We start from the raw sequence: 20,212 nt of genomic DNA on the forward strand, positions 1-20,212 counted from the left end.
GGATGCCACAGAAATAATGGTCATTTTGGTTTTCATTATTTAAAACCAACTATTCGTTTTCACCATGTACAGATTCATGTGCCTCCCAGACGTTCATACCACAGAAGCAGGTGTAGATGCTCGGGGCCCGAGAGGAGACATTTTGACAGGCGGGGCATCTCCAACCGCTAGTTCCATCTGGAAGAAAATAAACATGTATTCTCATTTACACTATAATGGGCTGCATGTAAGATATCAACAGTATGCACAAATAAAATAGGTCTTCCTTAAAGGGGTTGTCTGGTCCAAATCGATAAGTCTTAAGTCATGGCTTAAGAGTGTTGATCCTACTGAATGATTCCCTTTAAAGGTGCTGTCCGGTCCAAATCGATAAGTCAGCAGTCACTGTGTGCCATGGGGGCAGATTCTCATGCAGATCAGTGTCCGGCCCATAGCTCTTATCAGCTCATTTACATATAAGAAAAATGTGGATTTCTCTGGAATAAAACATCAGATCGCAGACATCAAGGGAGATTATGTTGTGTACACAATGGGGGTGGGGAATTTGGAGGGAGCTCTTATGATGACACAGGAACAGTGCAAACTCAACCAGCTGATAGCCCACTACAAGGACGGAATGGAATAACGCCAGGGGGCGCAAGGGAGCATACTTCAGAAGATAAAAGCTTGGTATTGATGGAATGAAGCATAATTTTTAAATAAATGTAAATTACAAAACCATTTATTTCCACATTTTCTGCTAGGTTAAAAGTATTCTTTATGGTGGCACAACCCCTTTAAATGCATGCATTTAGACCAGCGTCCTGAGATCTCAGCCAGTACTTGAATGCCAGCAGCCTCTGGCACTTACAAGGCCCAGGAGGTCATGACGTCTGCCACAGAGTATAGACGTGGATGCCAAACCACGATCCTTTGAAATAAGGTCTACAGACAACTCTTAAGAATATTCCTGGTGGTCTAGTGCAGGGTTCCCCAACTCCAGTCCTCAAGGCCCACCAACAGGTCATGTTTTCAGGATTTCCTTAGTATTACACAGGTGATAATTGCATCACCTGCACAGGCAATAATTCCATCACCTGTGCAATACTAAGGAAATCCTGAAAACATGACCTGTTGGTGGGCCTTGAGGACTGGAGTTGGGGAACCCTGGTCTAGTGTGACTTAGTGGTTAGTAGAATTTATTTCTGAAAGTCGTATACTTGTTTAGGAATCCATGGAAATATTAATTCCCTAGATTTGTTAAAGGATTAATGCCAGCATTGTTAATGCTAGAATCTTTGATTTTCTAGGGTAGAAAAGGGGATAAACACTGTCACTTCCTCTAGTGATCTTGGGTAGTGAAGGGGTTAAAGCTAGCTTTTATGCTGAAGTTGTCACTGAACAAGATGTAATAGTCCTCAAAGGAAAATAAATTTGCATAATTTCCATGAAACAACCTGTCTACAAAAACAATAAGACAGAATTGCTGTTTTTGTTCATTGTGCTTCACAAGAAATTGAATAAAACGTGATTAAAAAGTCAAATGTATTCCAAAATGTTGTCAATGGAAACGACACTTTGTTATGTGAAGAAACGAACACAAAGAAAAGAAAACCCACAACCACACCCCAAACACTCACATAAGTCTGCAAACAGTATATTAAAAAGAACATCTGTCTCCGAATAAAAATAAAATCTTTTAAAAAGGTGTTTTTTGTGTAATAGTAAAACTTAAAAAATCGTAGAAACTGGGCACAGTGTAATCACATTGACCCACAAAGTTGCCAGACTCTCCTCCGTGACAATGCCAGAATTCTCAATAAGTCGTACGTACTGAAAATTAGTACCAGTGAAAACTATTTTTTTAAAGAACAGTCCCTCACACAGGTTGGAATAAAAATAAATTATGGATCTCAGAATATATTAAATATATAAAAAAAATAGATTTATTTATAGTAAAACTTAAAGAGCTTTTCTACCACTTTGATATTGATGATGTATACTTCGGATAGGTCAGCAATGCCAGGTTGGTGGGGGCTCGTCACCCAGTACCCCCGATTGCAGTGCTAGCACAGAACAGATGTAACAATGTATGGCGCTCCTATTCGAATAGATGATCTGCAGTACGCGGCACTAAACGGTGTAATGGAACGGTACGGCTTCTGTGCCTATACTGTTACACCCAGCCTCTGCAAACAGCTGGACTTGTGAAGGTCTAATGTTGGAACTCCCATCTGGTATTTAAGACATATCTTAATGGTAGATCAATGTCAAAGTGATGGGAAACCTCATACATATACAATGAATACAATTGTTATGATACCAACCTTTTTTTTATTATTATAATTACTATGTAAATTATAATGAATTGGTTTTAACCTCTTCCTCATGGGTAATAAGTGCTATGTGTAAGTTGTTTCATTCGAGTTTTGGGTTGACAGACTACTTCCTTTAAATTATGAGATCACCCTGCTCACGCTGTCCCAGTCTACACAACCATGCTGATCAGTGCGGTACTGAAAACAGAAAAGGCCAGTCTATTGTGTCTACCAAGTGTGAAAACTGGATTACTTCAAAGACTAATAAATGCAAAAAAAACACTTTAAAAACATAGTTTATATTACTATGAAAATCTCCAATTATATGGTGCAACTCAACAAACTACTATGTACATAAATAATAGTGGCCCCACTGACCGCTTTTATTTCCCTGTTTAAACACACACCAGTTATTTCAGTACTTTATTAATTCTATGCCATCTCCCACAAAATAGGACTAAGAAATTATTAGTGAAACCTGGTTTGAAGTCTATTATAAATTCTTTAACAAACAGACAAGATGCTAATTGGATGGCATAAATTGTTTCTGTATTGTTGTCAAAATCATCCTTAAATGTTACCCAAGCGCAGGATGAAAAACAAATGCCTGCTGTCCTATAATTACCAATGTACAAATGACATTTCACAGCAAGCCACAATAAATCATGTGTAAATGTAAAAGCCTTTACCCCAGTGTTCATCATGCTGAGAGCTGCTCCTCAGCCATGCTCCCCTAACAATTCAGCAGATCCCCTGTGGTGTAAAGCAGAAGACAACAGCGGGATTTTAAAGAAGAAAGAAGATCTATTAGATCTACTAGAAGACTAATAGAAGAGGAGTAAGGACACCGGGAGGTTAGTGTCCTGCAATATCAGCCACTAGTCTACAATCTGGCTCCAGGAACAGTAGACGGTCCTCAACCACTACTATATCGGTGCGGGTGTAGCTTTCTGTTGTTTGATCATGTCTTCAATCAGAATCCATATTACTCCCAGAAAAACCAGCGACGCGTTTCTAAGTGCACTCTGACATCCAGTGTCAGCTCAGACTCGGAGTGCGTTACAAACACGCGGCTGTTTTTTCTGGGAGTAATATGGATTCTGATCTTTAAATCTTCCAATAAAGTTTTACATTTTTATCTGGAACTGGAAGCATATTCTTATGCATTTTTACATTTGGTTACAAGAGAGTCCAAGTCCCCTGCACTCCATGAGCAATACGTGGTGAGCTGGCTGCAATCTTTCTTTTGGCCATTAGAAGATCTGAGGCAGGACTAGTCCAGGGATGGGCTCCAGTGTGGACTAGTCCTGCCTCATTAGCATATGCGAGCTGCTCATTACAAGTACAATTTCAAGCATGGCTGCCTTAGGATAACTATATGTCCAGCAATCATCTGCTTGAATTAGACCCAGCAGCAGCTAACTTAGTAAGACAAAAAGAAAACAGAGGATGACTGGACACGTGAACTTAGCTTCAGGAAGTTACATAATAATCAGATTAACGAAATCTGCACCCGTATCGCTATAGTAGCTGTGGGGGATCGTCATGGGACTTGACAACTTCCCTTTAAGTATTGTGCTAGTTTTTATAGATTTCTTCTTATCCCCTTCCATGTAAAACAATGAACACTTACACCGTTCTCCCAGAATTAAAGCCGCCTTCATGCGCTGCAGTGCACGGTACTATTCGGTATAAGATGGATTGGGGCAATACAGCAGTACGGAGCAGTGCAGATGTCAAATAATGTATTGAATCTAAGGAAATCTTAGGGGAACTTTATATAATGCATCCAGAACAGCTAATCACTCTTCTCCATATCACAACCTGTCTTTTTTCCATTGCCGACAATGGCTCAGCATGGCAGCTCTACGCCAAGTTGCCATAACAACACTATAAAAGAGTAATAAAAACAGGAAGGAAAATGCTTGCACTTGGGCTAAGTAGCACATTACCTTCCGATGAAATGTCATTACTTGTGTAGTACTTTACAGAGGTATACATTGCGCTTACTGGATGTGACGGCCACAGTGTTACAGACAGATCAAAAGGGTTATCAAGCGAGTGACTGCAGACAGCTGTGGGATTTTCTAAATTTCCATTGTGAGCACAGCCCAAATCACTTATACAGTCAATATGCTTGATGGACGGGTCTTTTTTTTCTACCATGTTCAACCGAGGGGTTGGAAAAAGTTAGAGAACCTTCTAGTGTACTATAGGCACAATGGCCACAAGTCCTTGCTCAGGCATTGATCTTGCTAAGGATTTCAGACACGCACCAGTTTACGCCGCTTTAAAAAAAGAAAAAAAAACACCCAGTGGGCAGGAGATTTCTATAGATCCCATTCACTTTGCTGGAACTGTAAGATGTAGTGTTTTTTGCACAGCGAAGATATGCAGCGTCAAAAACTCACAAAAAAACTCACCGTGAGAACTTAACCTAACGTGATTGCATGAAACTGGTAATTGAAAGATTAGTAAAAGTGACAGCAAGGACTGTGCAGCAAGAACTGAAGACTCCTCCACACATTTAGAGAGAACATAATGCCAAAGGGATCAATAAAATATTACCCAAACTACTACTTTTTACTATACCACAAGGTCACTACCCTAAAGCAATTTCTGAGACATTTTAAAAGGCATGCAGCGCTTAAAGAAAGTGTGCCAAAGTGTATGCATTATGGTGAATGAATGAATGGGGGTCCTTCCCTTTGGACCCATGTGTTAAGCCCAAACAGTAGTTTATGTCCACATATATGGCATTTCTATACCTGGGATAACCTGCAATGTTAAGAAATAGGTGTCTCAAGAATCACAAGCCAAGATCCTCATTATTGGGCACTGACATATCTGTGGAAAAATGCACGCTCATAGATAGCATCTGTGGAGTCAAACTGCTTAATTCATGCTAAATGCCTGTGTAAGGAGATGGAAATGCGGCCCATGTTTCCCCTTGAAGACCCGTGTATCGTTATGCTTGAGTGTTTAATGATCTGTATTGTTAGTGATGAAGCAGAGTTCTGCCCAGCAACAGGTAGTTGACAGGACACTTAGTTAATAGATTATATGAAACACTTGTGGGGTCAAGGTGCTTATTACATTGCTTAATAGATTCTTTGAGAGGTTTTGTTTCTAAAATGGTGTTGCTCCTCCCGAGAGTCCACTGATAAAGTCAGTTAGTTAGCTAGTTTCTAGTGGTCGTAACCATGGATACCTAAGGTCCTGCGATGACTGCACATGAGGAAAGAGATAGTGAATCAAAAATACTATTCTACATTTCTAATTGGAGGTATTTGCTAATATTACTATTATTACACCTACTACATATTGGCATAGGATCTTGGAGATGGGAATACCCCTTTAAACACAATTGCGTTTTTACATGTAAGTTTTCATAGAGAGTCCAATAGAGACAAAAATGCACAGTTCAACAGCATCTCTAAAAGCAAGTGGGCATAAGTTTTAATGATGTCACATCCTCTTTACTTAACACAGCAAATTCGCTGCACAAAAAAAAAAGCAGAGCATACATTAGGTAGGAACATGACAAAAGCCAACTGATGGAGCTTCTCTTCAGAGCTCAAAATGTACCCAAACAGAAACTTATATGGGATCTTACTGTATTCAGGAAGTATATATATATATATATATATATATATATATATATATATATATATATATATATATATATATATATATATATATATATATATATATATATATAAAAAAAAAAAACACAGCGTAGATTGTTACCCAATTACTCCCATTACCCCTTGAAGTAGCTCTAAAGGGAAGTGTTCATCAGTTTAATGCTAACCGAACCATGGGCAGCATGAGCAGAGCCTGCATGATTACATAGTGAAAGACCGGTCAATCAACAGGAGCAGGGCAGGGATAAGCCGGAGAAGAACGTCATCGGGCTAGTGAGATCTCTCCCTATAGTCCCGACCAGCTTTTCAAATGATGTGTCCTCTGAAATACCGCAGCGTTTCAGGGTAAAACATGGCTGCATTCGTGCAACCAGTGCCGATTCCTGCCAAAGCCCGTGGTTCAGGCAGAATGAATATAATGACAGGTCGCCTTTTAAATAATTTGCGCTAAAGTTATATTTTATAGGAAAAAAAAATAATTTTCTATGGGTGAAAGCTAATTCTGCACATAGGGAAGAAATGGATACAGCTCATCAATCTAGCAGCTGTTTCTGTCACAGTTCCTGGAAATTCTCATCTCATCTTCCATTGCACACGAGCCCTTGACCAGGGAGCAGTGATAGTGTATCCATATGGTGAAGGTGTATGGGGTTAAAACTTCATCCTTGATTTAGTCAGGTGTGACAGTCTGCAAATATAGCTATGAACGCAGACTGTCGCACGTGGATATGGCATTATTAACCGTGACTGCATAAAAGATGAACTGTAAAGATAAAATACTTATCAAACCTCTTGATGGATTTTCTGAGGTGTTAAAATGTCCAGAATTAGCCATTTAAAAGCCTGATATGATGCCTGATATGATGCCTTATGCAAAATGAGCACCTTCATTTCTGATGCCCATAGCAGCACGTTAGTGTAATAAATGGAATATTTCTAAAAACTGCAAAATCTGGGTAATGCGTCACTTTGTAAACACATGCTGGGTTATAGAAAAAAACAAGAGTTACAACTGGATCACTTAGTTAGGATAGTTTTTAATATATGGGCCCCTTAACCCCCAAAGCCTGTTTGCACCTTCATGACCAGGCCAAATTTTACAGTTCTGACCACTGTCACTTGATGAGGTAATAACTCTGGCAATCCCCCTGATTCTGAGACTGTTGTTTTCGTGACATATTGTACTTAATGACAGTGGTAAAATTTCTTCAATATGACTTGCGTTTGTCGAAAAAAATGTAAATTTAGTGAAAATTTTGAAATTTTCAATCTTAATTCTTATGCCCTTAAATCAGTCATGTCACACAAAATAGTTAATGAATAACATTTCCCACATGTCTACTTTACATCAGCACAATTTTTGAAACATATTTTTTTTTTTGTTAGGAAGTTAGAAGGGTTAAAAGTTGACCAGCGATTTCTCATTTCTCAAACAAAATTTACAAAAACATTTTTTTTTTTTTTTTTTGCTTCTTAAGGACCGCATCACATTTGAAGTGACTGAGTGTCACCCTTCAAGGTGCTCAAAACCACAATCAAGAAGTTTATTAACCCTTTGGGTGCTTCACAAGAATTAATGGAATGAAAAAAATAAACATTTAACTTCTTTCCACAAAAATTTTACTTCCGACCCAATTTTATTTTTTTTCACTTTTTATTGGAATAATTAGCAGACGCCATGTCGCATTTGGAGAGCCCCTGCCTAAACAGTGGAAACCCACCACAAGTCAGACCATTGCACCATACAATTTGTTGTACATTTTCTACTGAGTATGCAGATACCCCACATGTGGGGAAAAACTACTGTTTGGGGGCAAGGCAGGGCTCAGAAAGGAAGGAGTGACGTTTTGGAACACAGACTTTGATGGAATGGTCTGTGGGTGTCATGTCACGTTTGGAGAGCCCCTGATGTGCCTAAACACTGGAAATCTCCCACAAGTGACCCCATTTTGGAAACTAGACCCCTCAAGGAATTTATCTAGATGTATGGTAAGCACCTTGAACCCATAGGTGCTTCACAGAATTTCACAATGGTGATCTGTGAAAATTAAAAAATAATATATATTTTTTCCCATTAAACTGTGGTTGTAGCCCAATTTTTTTTCATTTTCACAAGGATAGCGGGAGAAAATGGACCCCAAAATTTGTTGTGCAGTTGCTCCTGAGTGCGCAGATATCCCCATATGTGGTCAAAAGTTACTTTTGACACACATTGCAAAGCTCAGAAGGGAATAAGCGCCATATTGGAGTTGATTTTGCTGGTGCCAAGTCACATAGGCATAGCCCCTGAGGAGCCAAAACAGCAGAACCCCCCCATATAAGAGACCACATTTTTCAAACTATACCTCTCAATGAATTTATCTAGGGGTGCAGTGATAATATTGACATCACAGGTGTGTCACAGAATTTTATAATATTGGGCAGTGAAGAAAAAAAAAGAATTACATTTTTACCACCAAAATATTGTTTTAGTCCGAGATTTTACATTTTCACACTTGGAAATGGGTAAAAATAGCACCAAAATTTGTCTCACAATTTCTGCTGAATGTAGAAATGCCCCCTATGTGGCTGTACAGTACTGCTTAGCCATATGGTGAAACTGAGGGACAGAGCGCTATTTGCCTCCTGGAGTGCAGATTTTCCTAGAATGGTTTGCAGACTCCATATACAGAGCCCCAAAGGCTAGAAGAGCAGAAATCCCACCTCAAGTGGCCCCATTTTGGAAATCATACCCTTTTGGGAGCTTATCTACAGGTGTAGTGACGATTTTGACTCCATGGTTGTTTTCCAGAAACAAGCAGCAGTGGATGTTACTGGGTGAAAATTGCAAACTGCTGTTGTAGTGACCAGTATGATGTAGTGACCAGCACGTACTTTCGGAGACATGCACCCGTAAATTAGGCGAGCTCTCATTGCTACAGAAATGCCAAACATGTGGATGCTAACTGAGGTTTAGGCACACTGTGGTGCTCAGAAGGGAGAGGGGCATTTGGATTTGGGAGCATAAAATTTGCTCTATTTCTCTGGACGGGAAAGGGGCCTCATTATAGGGAATCTTCCACTGGGGTTCAGTGTAAATCACGTATTTCAGAGATTTACACGGAAACCGCGGTGTAAGCGCTCAGCGTATGGCGCAGGATAAATATGCGCCGAGACATACTGCGATCTTTGGGAGGCAGAATGAACAAATCAACAGCAGGTGAAGAATTGGTTTTATTTATTTTTTACGCTGTTCCTCATGCGGTATAAGTGATTAGATGACTTTATTCTTCGGGTGCGTGCGATTACAGCGATATCAGATTTACATCTGTTTTTTTATGTTTGACAGTTGTCACACACTAAAATACGCTTTTATTCGCAAAAACTAGTTTTTGCAGCGCCATATTTTGAGCGATATAATTTTTCCATATTTCGTTGGAAAGAGTCATGTGAGGGCTTATTTTTTGTTGAACAACTTGACGTTCTTATTGGTACCAATTTCGGGCACGTGACATTTTTTGATCGCTTTATATTCTCATTTTTGGGAGGCAGAATGAACAAAAAACAGAAATTCAGGAATTGTTTTTTAGGGCTTTTTTTATGCTGTTCTGCATGTGGTAAAATTGTTAAGGCAGCGTTATTCTTCGGATCAGTACAATTACAGCGATACCATATTTATATAATTTTTTTATGTTTTAGTGCTTTTACATAATAAAAACTTGTAAAACAAAAAAATATTTTTGCATCGCTTTATTCTGAGAGCTATAACTTTATTTTTCTGCAGATTGAGTTGTATGGTGGTTTGTATTTTGCGGGATAAGGTGACGTTTTCAGCAGTACCGTTTTTATTTACATTTGTCTTATCGCGTTTTATTACACTGTTTTTTTGCCTCGTTTTTTATTCATTTTTTAATGGTGTTCACTAAAGGGGTAAACTAGTGGGGCAGTTTTATAGGTCGTGTCATTTCGGACTCGGCAACACCAAACATGTACTTTTTTTGTTTATTTTTTTTCATAAAAAATGTATAGGAACAATATATTTTAATTTTTTTTATTTAATTTAATATTTTTACAATTTTTTTTCATTTTTTTTTTTTACTTTGTCCAACTATGGGACTTTCACATTTTGCATATATATAGTATAATCCCGGCACACAAAAAAGTGGAAAGACCAGAAGGTGATGATAAAGTAATATTCTTTTATTGATTAGATCCACAAAAACATCCGACGATCGTTTCAATCATAACATGATTTTCATCAGGGACAAGGATCTATATAGAAAATAATATAACATTTAAAAATTCATACATATACAATCATATAACCATGTATACAATAACGAGATGCTGCACGACTGGTGTGTTATATATTACCGTATACACTAATTTAAGACTATCTAAGTCAAAATCATCACAAGAACAGTGTATGCATATATACCTCAGGTCAAAATATGCTTAGAAAAAGCCAATAGTGAGGCCCAATAGAACAACCCACATCTCTGGCTCTGAGACCTGAGGTATATATGCATACACTGTTCTTGTGATGATTTTGACTTAGATAGTCTTATATATTACCGTATACACTAATTCAACACACCAGTCGTGCAGCATCTCGTTATTGTATACATGGTTATATGATTGTATATGTATGAATTTTGAAATGTTATATTATTTTCTATATAGATCCTTGTCCCTGATGAAAATCATGTTATGATTGAAAAGATCGTCGGATGTTTTTGTGGATCTAATCAATAAAAGAATATTACTTTATCATCACCTTCTGGTCTTTCCACTTTTTATGTGTGCCGGGATTATACTATATATTTGGTTCCTTTTTTTTCCCTGAGCACCAATATATTATCGGTCGAGCACAGCTTTATCTTTCAATATTTCACATTTTGCAGGCTGATCACTTATAAAGCATAGCAATGCTATGCTTTAAAAGCTGTCAGAGCTGCACTGACAGGCAAACTTGCTCTGAGTATGGTGTAGCAAGTTTGCTAGCTCCGGCGACTCGGATGTCATCCTGACAACACTGGATGACAACGGCAATGATCGGCCACTCACGATGACGCCGATCACTCTGCCTGGTCTCTAAATGTTGCGATCGTTTTCGTGCTGCGATACTGAACGTGGTTTAAGAGTTAAACATTCTGATCGCTGGAGGTTCGACTACCGAAAATCTGGAACCCTGAGAACAGGGCTCTGCCACCCCATCCTGAATGGAGCGGAGGTATGCATGCTCGGCACCTATTCTATTCATTGCCTATGGAGCATGCACAGTTTGGGCCATCCATCTAACCATGCTGCTGGCCTGAAATGCCAAACAAGCAAGAGCGCATGGTATTAAGCATATGTCAAGAGGCTGGGGAGTGGAGACAGCTCCTATAATAATTAACTAGTTACCCATTCGCCACAGGGTCCAATATAAACTCATCGCTCTCACCCACAAAGCTCTCCATAGTTCTGCACCGCCTTATATCTCCTGCCTCATCTCTATCGCCCTACATGTGCCCTCTGTTCTACAAATGATCTAAAACTAACATCCTCCATAATCCGAACCTCGCACCTCCGTCTCCAAGACTTCTCTCGTGCTGCGCCAGTTTTCTGGAATGCACTACCCCAGATGATCCAACTAATACATAGTCCCCACGTTTTCAAGCGTGCTTTACAAACCCATCTCTTAACAAGCCTACCAACCTCAACTCACTAAACTAACTTGCTCCTGTCCCCCCCTGCTAAATATTATTCAGAATCTGCTCCCTTCTATTCATCTGTCTCCACACCCTCCATGCACACGATAACTGCACTCGATACTTGATAATTGCACTTAAAAATACTGGCTGATGACCGGATCATGCAGCTTTATATGAAAATCCCTATTTATTATAATGGATAGAACTGAAATAAGCATTTTTCACCTACTTTTTCCCCCAATTTCCTTGTAGATTGTAAGCTTGCGAGCAGGGACCTCACTCCTAATGTAAATGTTTACACTGTCTGACCTTGTATTGAATTTATCATCTGTAAATGTCACTGCTTAATTGTAAAGTGCTGAGGAATATCTTGGCGCTATATACAGTTGAAACCAGAAGTTTACATACACTATATAAAAAGACACATATGCATGTTTTTCTCAATATCTGACATGAAATCAGAATAAACCTTTCCCGTTTTAGGTCAATTAGGATTACCATCATTTTTAATATTTGCCAAATGCCAGAATAATGAGAATGAGAAAGAGAGAATGAGAAAGAGAAAGAGAGAATGAGAAAGAGAAAGAGAGAATGAGAAAGAGAAAGAAAGAGAGAGAGAGAGAGAAAGAGAGAGAGAGAGAGAGAGCGAATGTTTTAAGGCATTTTTATTGCTTACTGCAAAGTCAAAACTTTACATACATTTCATTAGTATTTGGTACCATCGCCCTTAAACTGAATGACTTGGGTCAAACGTTTGGGATATCCTTCCACAAGCTTCTCACAATAGTTGGTTGGAATTTGGGCCCATTCCTCCTGACAAAACTGCTGTAACTGATCCAGGTTTGTAGGTCGCCTTGCTCGCACCTGCCTTTTCAGCTTAGTCCATAAATTGTCAATAGGATTGAGATCAGGGCTTTGTGATGGCCACTCCAAAACATTGACTTTGTTATCCTTAAGCCACGTTGTTACCATTTTGGCAGTATGGTATGGGTCATTGTCCATTTGGAAGACCCATTTCCGCCCAAGCTTTAACTTCCTGGCTGATGTCTTGAGATGTTGCTTCAGTATTGCCACATAATCTTCTTTTCTCATGATGCCATCTATTTTGTGAAGTGCACCAGTCCCTCCTACAACAAAACATCCCCGCAACCTGATGCTGCCACCCCCGTGTTTCACAGTTGGGATGGTGTTCTTAGGCTTCCAAAATCCTCCCTTTTTCCTCCAAATGTAACGATGGTCAATACGCCCAAAAAGTTACATTTTAGTTTCATCACACCACAGGACATGTCTCCAAAAATTAAGGTCTGTGTTCCTGTGTGCATTGCAAACATTAATCTGGCTTTTTTATATGTTTCTTTTGGAGTAATGGCTTCTTCCTGGCAGAGTGGCCTTTCAGCCCATGTTGATACAGTACTCGTTTCACTGTGGATATTGACACAATCTTACCAACTTCCGCCATCATCTTCACAAGGTGTTTTGCTTTTGTCCTTGGGTTTATATGCACATGTCGGACCAAAGCACGCTTATTTCTGGGACACAGAACCCATCACCTTTCTGAGCGGTATGATGGCTGGACATTCCCATCTTGTTTGTACTTGTGTATAATTATTTCTTCAGATGAATGAGGCACCTTCAAGTATCTTGAAATTGTACCCAAGGATGAGCCAGACTTGTGCAAGTCCACAATTCTCTTCCTGATATCTTGGCTGATTTATTTAGATGTTCCCATGATGCTACACAAAGAAGCAGTGTGTTTCAGGTGAGCATTAAAATACATCCACGGGTGTGTCTCTAATTAACTCAGATGTAACCAAAAAAGCTTCCAAACACATGACATCATATGGGCAGTCCAAAATTGTTTAAAGGCATAGTAATCTTAATGTAAGCAAACTTTTGACTTTGCAGTAAGTAATAAAAATGCCTTAAAACATTCTCTCTCTCTCTCATTATTTTGGCATTTGGCAAATATTAAACATTATCGTAATCCTAATTCACCTAAAACGGGAAAGGTTTATTCTGATTTCATGTGAGGTATTGAGAAAAACATGCATATGTGTCTTTTTGTATAGTGTATGTAAACTTCTGGTTTCAACTGTAAATAAAAATTATTATTAACTATATTTTATGGCATAACTACGTATTTTTCAAGTATAGAAATTCAGATTTTCGAAATAGCAATTTTTTTTCATCCAGAGATCAAACAAGAAACACATCAAAAAAAGAAGAAAATCATGCACCAGCTCATAATCTCTTGGATAGGTAGTGACATTAAAGTGGTTGTCCAGTCTAAAACTACACTTCGCGCTGTGAGGATTCTCCAATATCGGCGGTCACGTAACCACAAGTATGTGATATGCACACACCTGGCCACAGTGTGACTGGATGCAAGTGTGCTGCGAGAGACCGGAAACCGTGTAGTTGGATTGTGGTCGGGTGTGTGCATATCACATACTTGTGGTCACATGATCACATTTCCCACCAGACACCGTAAAATCCTCACAGCGCACGTGATGTGACAATTCACAAGTCTGCAGCCACATAGTCCTTCATACAGTATTATGGGCACCACATAGCCCTCCATACAGGATAATGGCCCCATATACGGACGGTAGTTCTGGTGTCGCGGGCCAAATAAAACCACCCTGCGGGCCAGATCGGGCCCACGTGCCGGAGTTTGGTATGTAAGCTGTAGTGTAACAAAGTATGCGGCAGAACATACTTTATATTTACATACAGGAGATGTCCCTTTTCTATGCAAAATGAGGTAAGCCAACACTTTACCTGCCACACTTCTCTGTGTGAACAGAGCTTTACTGGTGGTTCTGCCTAAAAATCTGCAAAAAAACACAAAAAAAACCCACACAAAAACAAACGATAAAGAAACACCCCAACATAATACTGACCTTCAGCTTGTGACGCAGGAGACCTGGCCCATTTTTTGATGCAATTAAGGTGGAAAACATGGTAGCAGCTCTGACAGCTCCACACCGGAGCCATAACGCGGACCACCTCACAGCAGACCATGCACTCGTATTTTTCTGCCGTAAGCTGCTCAATCAGAGACCCTGTAAAGAGAAATACCCAGTATTACAGAAGAATGCTATGGATTATCAAGCAGTAGATAAAAAGGACTTAAAAAAAGTAGAGAAGAAAATATCATAAAACGCCTATTACATTAGAACATCTTAGTTTCATTTAGGCACGGTCTTCCGTCATGGAAAATTTCAGATGGGCTTGGATTATTAGAATTTCTGTATGATCAGCTTTAGGATAGATGGACTTTCATAACATGTTGAAAAAATAAGTGACAGATGCCTACCAACCCGATTTCCACTTGTGACTACATCCACCCCTCAAATTCATCTATAGTGGCAACGCTTCTTACCCCAGAAATATTACTCCAGTTCCCAACTGGAGTAACATTTCTGGCGAGGCATACGCCACAAATAAGATGCACCTAATTTAATAATGTGCGCCTCTTAATCAATTCGGCACATTTTATTCCTGTATGCCCCTCATTAAGACTGGCGTACGAAACACTAGTCCTAATGAATCGAGCCCTAATCTCATCAGAAATATATTTTATAACATTAGATGTATGTAAGGACCTTTATCATAAAACATGAAAAGCTATTGTTGATATACTTATTACATGTAGAGATGCCTGTGACGAAAAAAGTGACGTGGCAACAGACACTTATAAATTCCCATGCAGAAAGTATGCAACGCAGTAAATACTTGTTTCATGACCTCCTTTTATATATTGGACATATTTTTTTTGATAGGGCAAGATGCAAGCAGCGATTTGGACTGCCAGTGACTTTTTTTAATGATTTTATTCCATTTCATTTTTGTAATTTTTATTTATTTTATATACTGTGACAACCATAAGGTCTTGAAAGGAGGCATTTTAACATATACAGTTTTTTCAGAAATTCCTTTGTAACTGGGACTGGTATATTAGAACCAGCTAAAAGAATTTCAGCCTGCATATCAGAGCTATCTGGGTTTCCTAGGACCCAGCGATCAAATGGAAGCAGGGTAAGAGCTTCATGATCTAGCTAAAGCTGGTTAAGATGCAGACGTTTTGTAATGTCAGTGAAAGAATAACAGAGTATTGCGCAGACATTTAAAGAAGTTATCCACTATTATTTAAAATGCCCCCAATGGATTTAAACTGTAGAGGGAAGATATTTTCTAACTACCTTGCGTTCTGCTTATCGCCTGTGAGCGGCGCTATCGCTGACTGCTCACAGACATCACGTGACCCCAGACTGCAGCCGGCTCTTGCTTCAGCTGATATCTCGTCAAGTCAGGTGTGATCCAGTGGCGCTCCCTGCCTTGGATGCTGGGCTGTGGGCGCGTCACGTCTGACTTGACGTGACATCAGGGGGCATTTTAAATAGTAGTTGACAACCCCTTTAAAGACTACGCGAAGTCCAGAAGCGGTTAAAGAACAGAGATCTATCAAAGTCTGATCTTCACAAATACATTTATAGAAGTGTATCATGGCATAAAAAAGGAGATTTCTAAAGACCTCAGAAGAAGAGTTGTTGATGCTCATCAGGCTGGAAAAGGTTACAAAACCATCTCTAAAGCGTTTGGACTCCACCAATGTACAGTCAGACAGATTGTGTACAAATGGAGGAAATTCAAGATCATTATTCCCCTCCATAGGAGTGGTCAACCAACAAAGATAACTCCAAGAGCAAGAAGTAGACCGACCCCAAGGTCGCAAAAGGAACTCAAGGTAACTTCCAAGCAACTAAAGAACTCTCACATTGATGTTCCAGAGTCCACCATAGGGACATTGAAGAATAATGGTATGCATGGCATGACAGCAATGAGAATTCCACTGCTCTTCAAATAGAACATTGCTGAGATGTGCAGTTTGTATAGATCAACTGGACAAGCTAGAAGGCTATTGGAACAACGTTTTGTGGACAGATGAAACAAAAAAAAAAAAATAGAGCTTTTTTGTTTAAATGAGAAGCATTTTGAAGAAAAAAAAAGAAAAAGAAAAAAGGAAAAGAAAGGAAGAAAAAAGAAAAACTGCACTACAGAATAAAAACCTCCTATGATCTGTGAAACAAGGTGGTGGCATCATCGATTGAGCCTGCTTTGCAACATCTGGGTCAGGAAGTCTTGACATCATTGATAGAACAATGAATTCGGAATTATAAATAGCAGATTTTCAAAGGAAAATGTCAAGACATCTTATCCAGGAGCTGAATCTCAAAGAACGCGAGTCATGCAGCAACACAAAGACCCAAAACACACAAGTTGTTCTAATAGTTAAAAGGAAATCTGCCAATTGATTCATGCAGCCCAAACCAAGGACAGCATGAATCAGCCTGGTTGCACGATAGCAGCCAGGTACATCCATCTCTGAAAAGCTCCAGCGTTTTAGAGACAACATAGTTTGAAGAGCCAAGTTGTTCACGGTGATTGACATGTATGTACTTCGCTAAATCCATGCTAACACATACAGCTCAGCTGCATGTCAGGAGAAAGAATTATATGTACTAACATTTTAGCATATATTACATCAATACACACTTTGACCCACAAGATCAAAACACATTTAAAGAGAACCTAGTCATCATTGTTATGCATACTATAATGGTGCTGGTATACTGATTTAATTCATACATTCAGTGAAAAAATCCACAGCCTGGATGTTTTAAAATCACCACTAGAAGTTTTTGTCTCCATGCATTGGGGTGGAACAGTGGGTAGGGTCTTCGGATTTGTTTTTATACTCTTCCTTATTTAAATTTCACGTCTGCGCCATCCCAGTCACGGGCGGCGCTCATAGATTGAAGTTGTGATGGGCTTCAGTAAAATGACGCCAGTAGCAGCGCATGCGCAGATTGAAATCTTGGCTTGTCATTGAGCCCAGATCTTAAGCTGCGCATGCGCCGGCACAATTTTCCTGAAGACTGCCAGGAGATCAATCTGCGTAAGCGCCGCCCGCACCTAGGAGGGCACTGGCTCGAAATTTAAATAAGGAAGAGGATAAAGACATCATAGGCAGTGGAGGGAAGGTAGCAGAGCCGATGACCCTACCCACAGTCTCAAACCGATGCATGGAAACCAAGACTTCTAGTGATGATTTTAAAACAACCAGGCTGCGGAATTCTTCACTGAATGTATCGTATTTTTTTGACAATAAGACGCACTTTTTTCCTCCAAAATTTTGCAGGAAAGTGGGGGGTGCGTCTTTTAGTCCGCAAGTACCTGCGGTGGACGAAGAGGGCGAGGGGGTGGCAGCGGAGGAGGAGTGGGTCACAGAGGCAGTAGCTGACTGCTGTGGTTAACAGAGCAGTGAATATTCCGGCAGCTGAACCGGACACAGAGCTGGAGCGGAGGGAGGGAAGGAGAGTAGAATAGTTTATTTTTTTTTCTATTTTACTCCTCTAAAACCCAGGTGCGTCTTATAGTCCGAAAAATACGATCTGTATTAAATCAGTATACCAGCGTCATTATGGGCATACTTTTAGTTTAATATGCATAACCCTGATGACAGGTTCTCTTTAAAATATTTAATATCAAACATGACAATGTATGGAAATGCTTCCAAAAATACTATAATTTGAATTAAAATTACAGGTTGACATACAGATGTACTTATTGGACCTAATAACTAGTTTGAACCACATAGAGCTAAACCATGGTAAAATACTTCTCTTCTCAAAGTAAATTTAGGAGATTAGAGCCTGACACAGTGAAAGGCACTAAAGAGAAGACTGTTCCGGAGCCAAAGCAAGTGGGGCAGAGCAGTTGAGGAGTTTAAGAGAAGGTGCGGCTGGGCTGTCCAGGGACTGTGCAGTGACATAGGATTGTAGTTCTAAGGAGAACTCATGCAGAGTAGAGAGACTCCCTATTTCTACATAGAGCTTAGAAGGATTCAGCTCGTCGGTTTTGTAATTGCGTGAGGTCATAAATAGTGTTGGGCGAACCCGAACAGTAAAGTTCGGCGTCTGTACAGAACATCTACTGTTCGGTCCCGGACCCCGAACACGGACTTCATCTGGAAGTCTGTGTTACTGTTCGGGTGTTTCCAGCGCTGTCACGTTTACACTCATACACTCAGCAGAGCACAGACGCCGGTGGATGGGAGACTACTGCTCCCATCCAGCGGTGCCTGTGCCCCCTGTTTCCTATTGCAGGAGGCGTCGGCTGATGGTGGTAGTAGTACCATCAGCTGGCGCCTATGACCCACGGTAAGCTATTTACCGCTGGGTCACCTGTCACTACTGTGCCATCATGCGGACACATGTAAGCATGATGCCACAGCACTCTGACCACGGTAATGCAATTACCGTAATCAGAGCCTGTATTTCCTGCGCTGTCACGCAAGTGACAGCGTGGGAAACCAGGTGACTGTCACAGCTGTGGCATCATGCTGACACCTGTCAGCATGATGTCACAGTGCTCGGACCGCGCTAATGCACCGCGATCAGAGCCTGTGTTTCCTGCGCTGTCACGCAAATGACAGCGCAGGAACCAGGCAAATTCGGGTCCCACATTCATATGAATGGGGTTCGTGTTCAGGGTTCGGGTACTGTTCTGGTACTCGAGCTTTAAAAAAAACTGTTCGGTGTTCGGTGATATTAGCTGAACCCAAATAGTGATGAGTTCGCCCATCACTAATCATAAACCTAATGGATAACAGAAGAATTAGCTGGGTAGAAGGGCAAAATGAGCAATTGTAAATACACAGTGCTATATAACATGATGACTTTAATATATTTAGAGGATAATAATATTTGATGGGAGGAGTGCTTCTTTAAAGAAAAATAAAGATTGTTTTGGAATAGCCAAGTCAAAGTCCTAACCTTAACCCCTTATTGACATAGCTAATTTTGACAATAACCGATCCAAATTTTAGAAATCTGACCAGTGTCACTTTATGAGGTAATAACTCTGGAACACTTCAACAGATCCCAGTGATTGAGACTTTTTTTTACTTCACGATAGTGGTAAAATTTGTTTGATATGACTTGCCGTATTTTCACAAACAAATGCAATTTTGCAGAAAATTAAAAAAAAAATAAAAATGCAAATTTCAAACTATCAATCTTTATATCCTTAAACCAGATAGTCGTGCTATACAAAATAATTAATAAATGACATTTCCCGTGTGTCTACTTTACATCTGCATCATTTTTCAAACATCATTTTATTTGGTTAGTAAGTTAGAATGGTTAAAAGTTTAACAGCAATTTCTAATTTTTTCAACAAATTTGCAAAAACCTGTTTCTTTAACCCCTTTCTGATGCAAGATGTAGCTATACGTCCCTGTGCATGCGCGATCGCCGCCCGGTGTCAGCTGATTCTGACAGCTGACACCCAGCACTTAGTGCCAGGAGCGGTTCTCGCACCACTCCCGGCACTTTAACCCTTCAAATGCTGGGATCGCTGCATTTAGCGAGCGAGAAGAGGGACAGAAGCCCCTCTGCTCTTGGATCGCAGACCTGGCCTCCACAGTCACCAGACCTGAACCCAATCGAGATGGTTTGGGGTGAGCTGGACTGCAGAGTGAAGGCAAAAGGGCCAACAAGTGCTAAGCATCTCTGGGAACTCCATC

The 20,212-nt window shown here is 40.0% G+C and overlaps 1 protein-coding gene across 1 annotated transcript in view; it reads right to left on the minus strand.

Moving 5' to 3' along the window:
- Nucleotides 1-20,212, minus strand: part of NFX1 (nuclear transcription factor, X-box binding 1) — a 96,236-nt gene that overhangs the window by 49,747 nt on the left and 26,277 nt on the right. The window contains exons 3-4 of the mRNA XM_073678597.1: nt 14,523-14,684; nt 100-177 (exon numbers count right to left, since the gene is read on the minus strand). Of these exons, the coding sequence (XP_073534698.1) occupies nt 100-177; nt 14,523-14,684 (240 nt within the window). The remainder of the gene's footprint in view (nt 1-99; nt 178-14,522; nt 14,685-20,212) is intronic.

The sequence above is a fragment of the Phyllobates terribilis genome, unplaced genomic scaffold (assembly GCF_046119375.1).
Source record: "Phyllobates terribilis strain yellow unplaced genomic scaffold, ASM4611937v1 Scaffold_4__5_contigs__length_816908805, whole genome shotgun sequence".
Lineage (NCBI taxonomy): Eukaryota > Metazoa > Chordata > Amphibia > Anura > Dendrobatidae > Phyllobates > Phyllobates terribilis.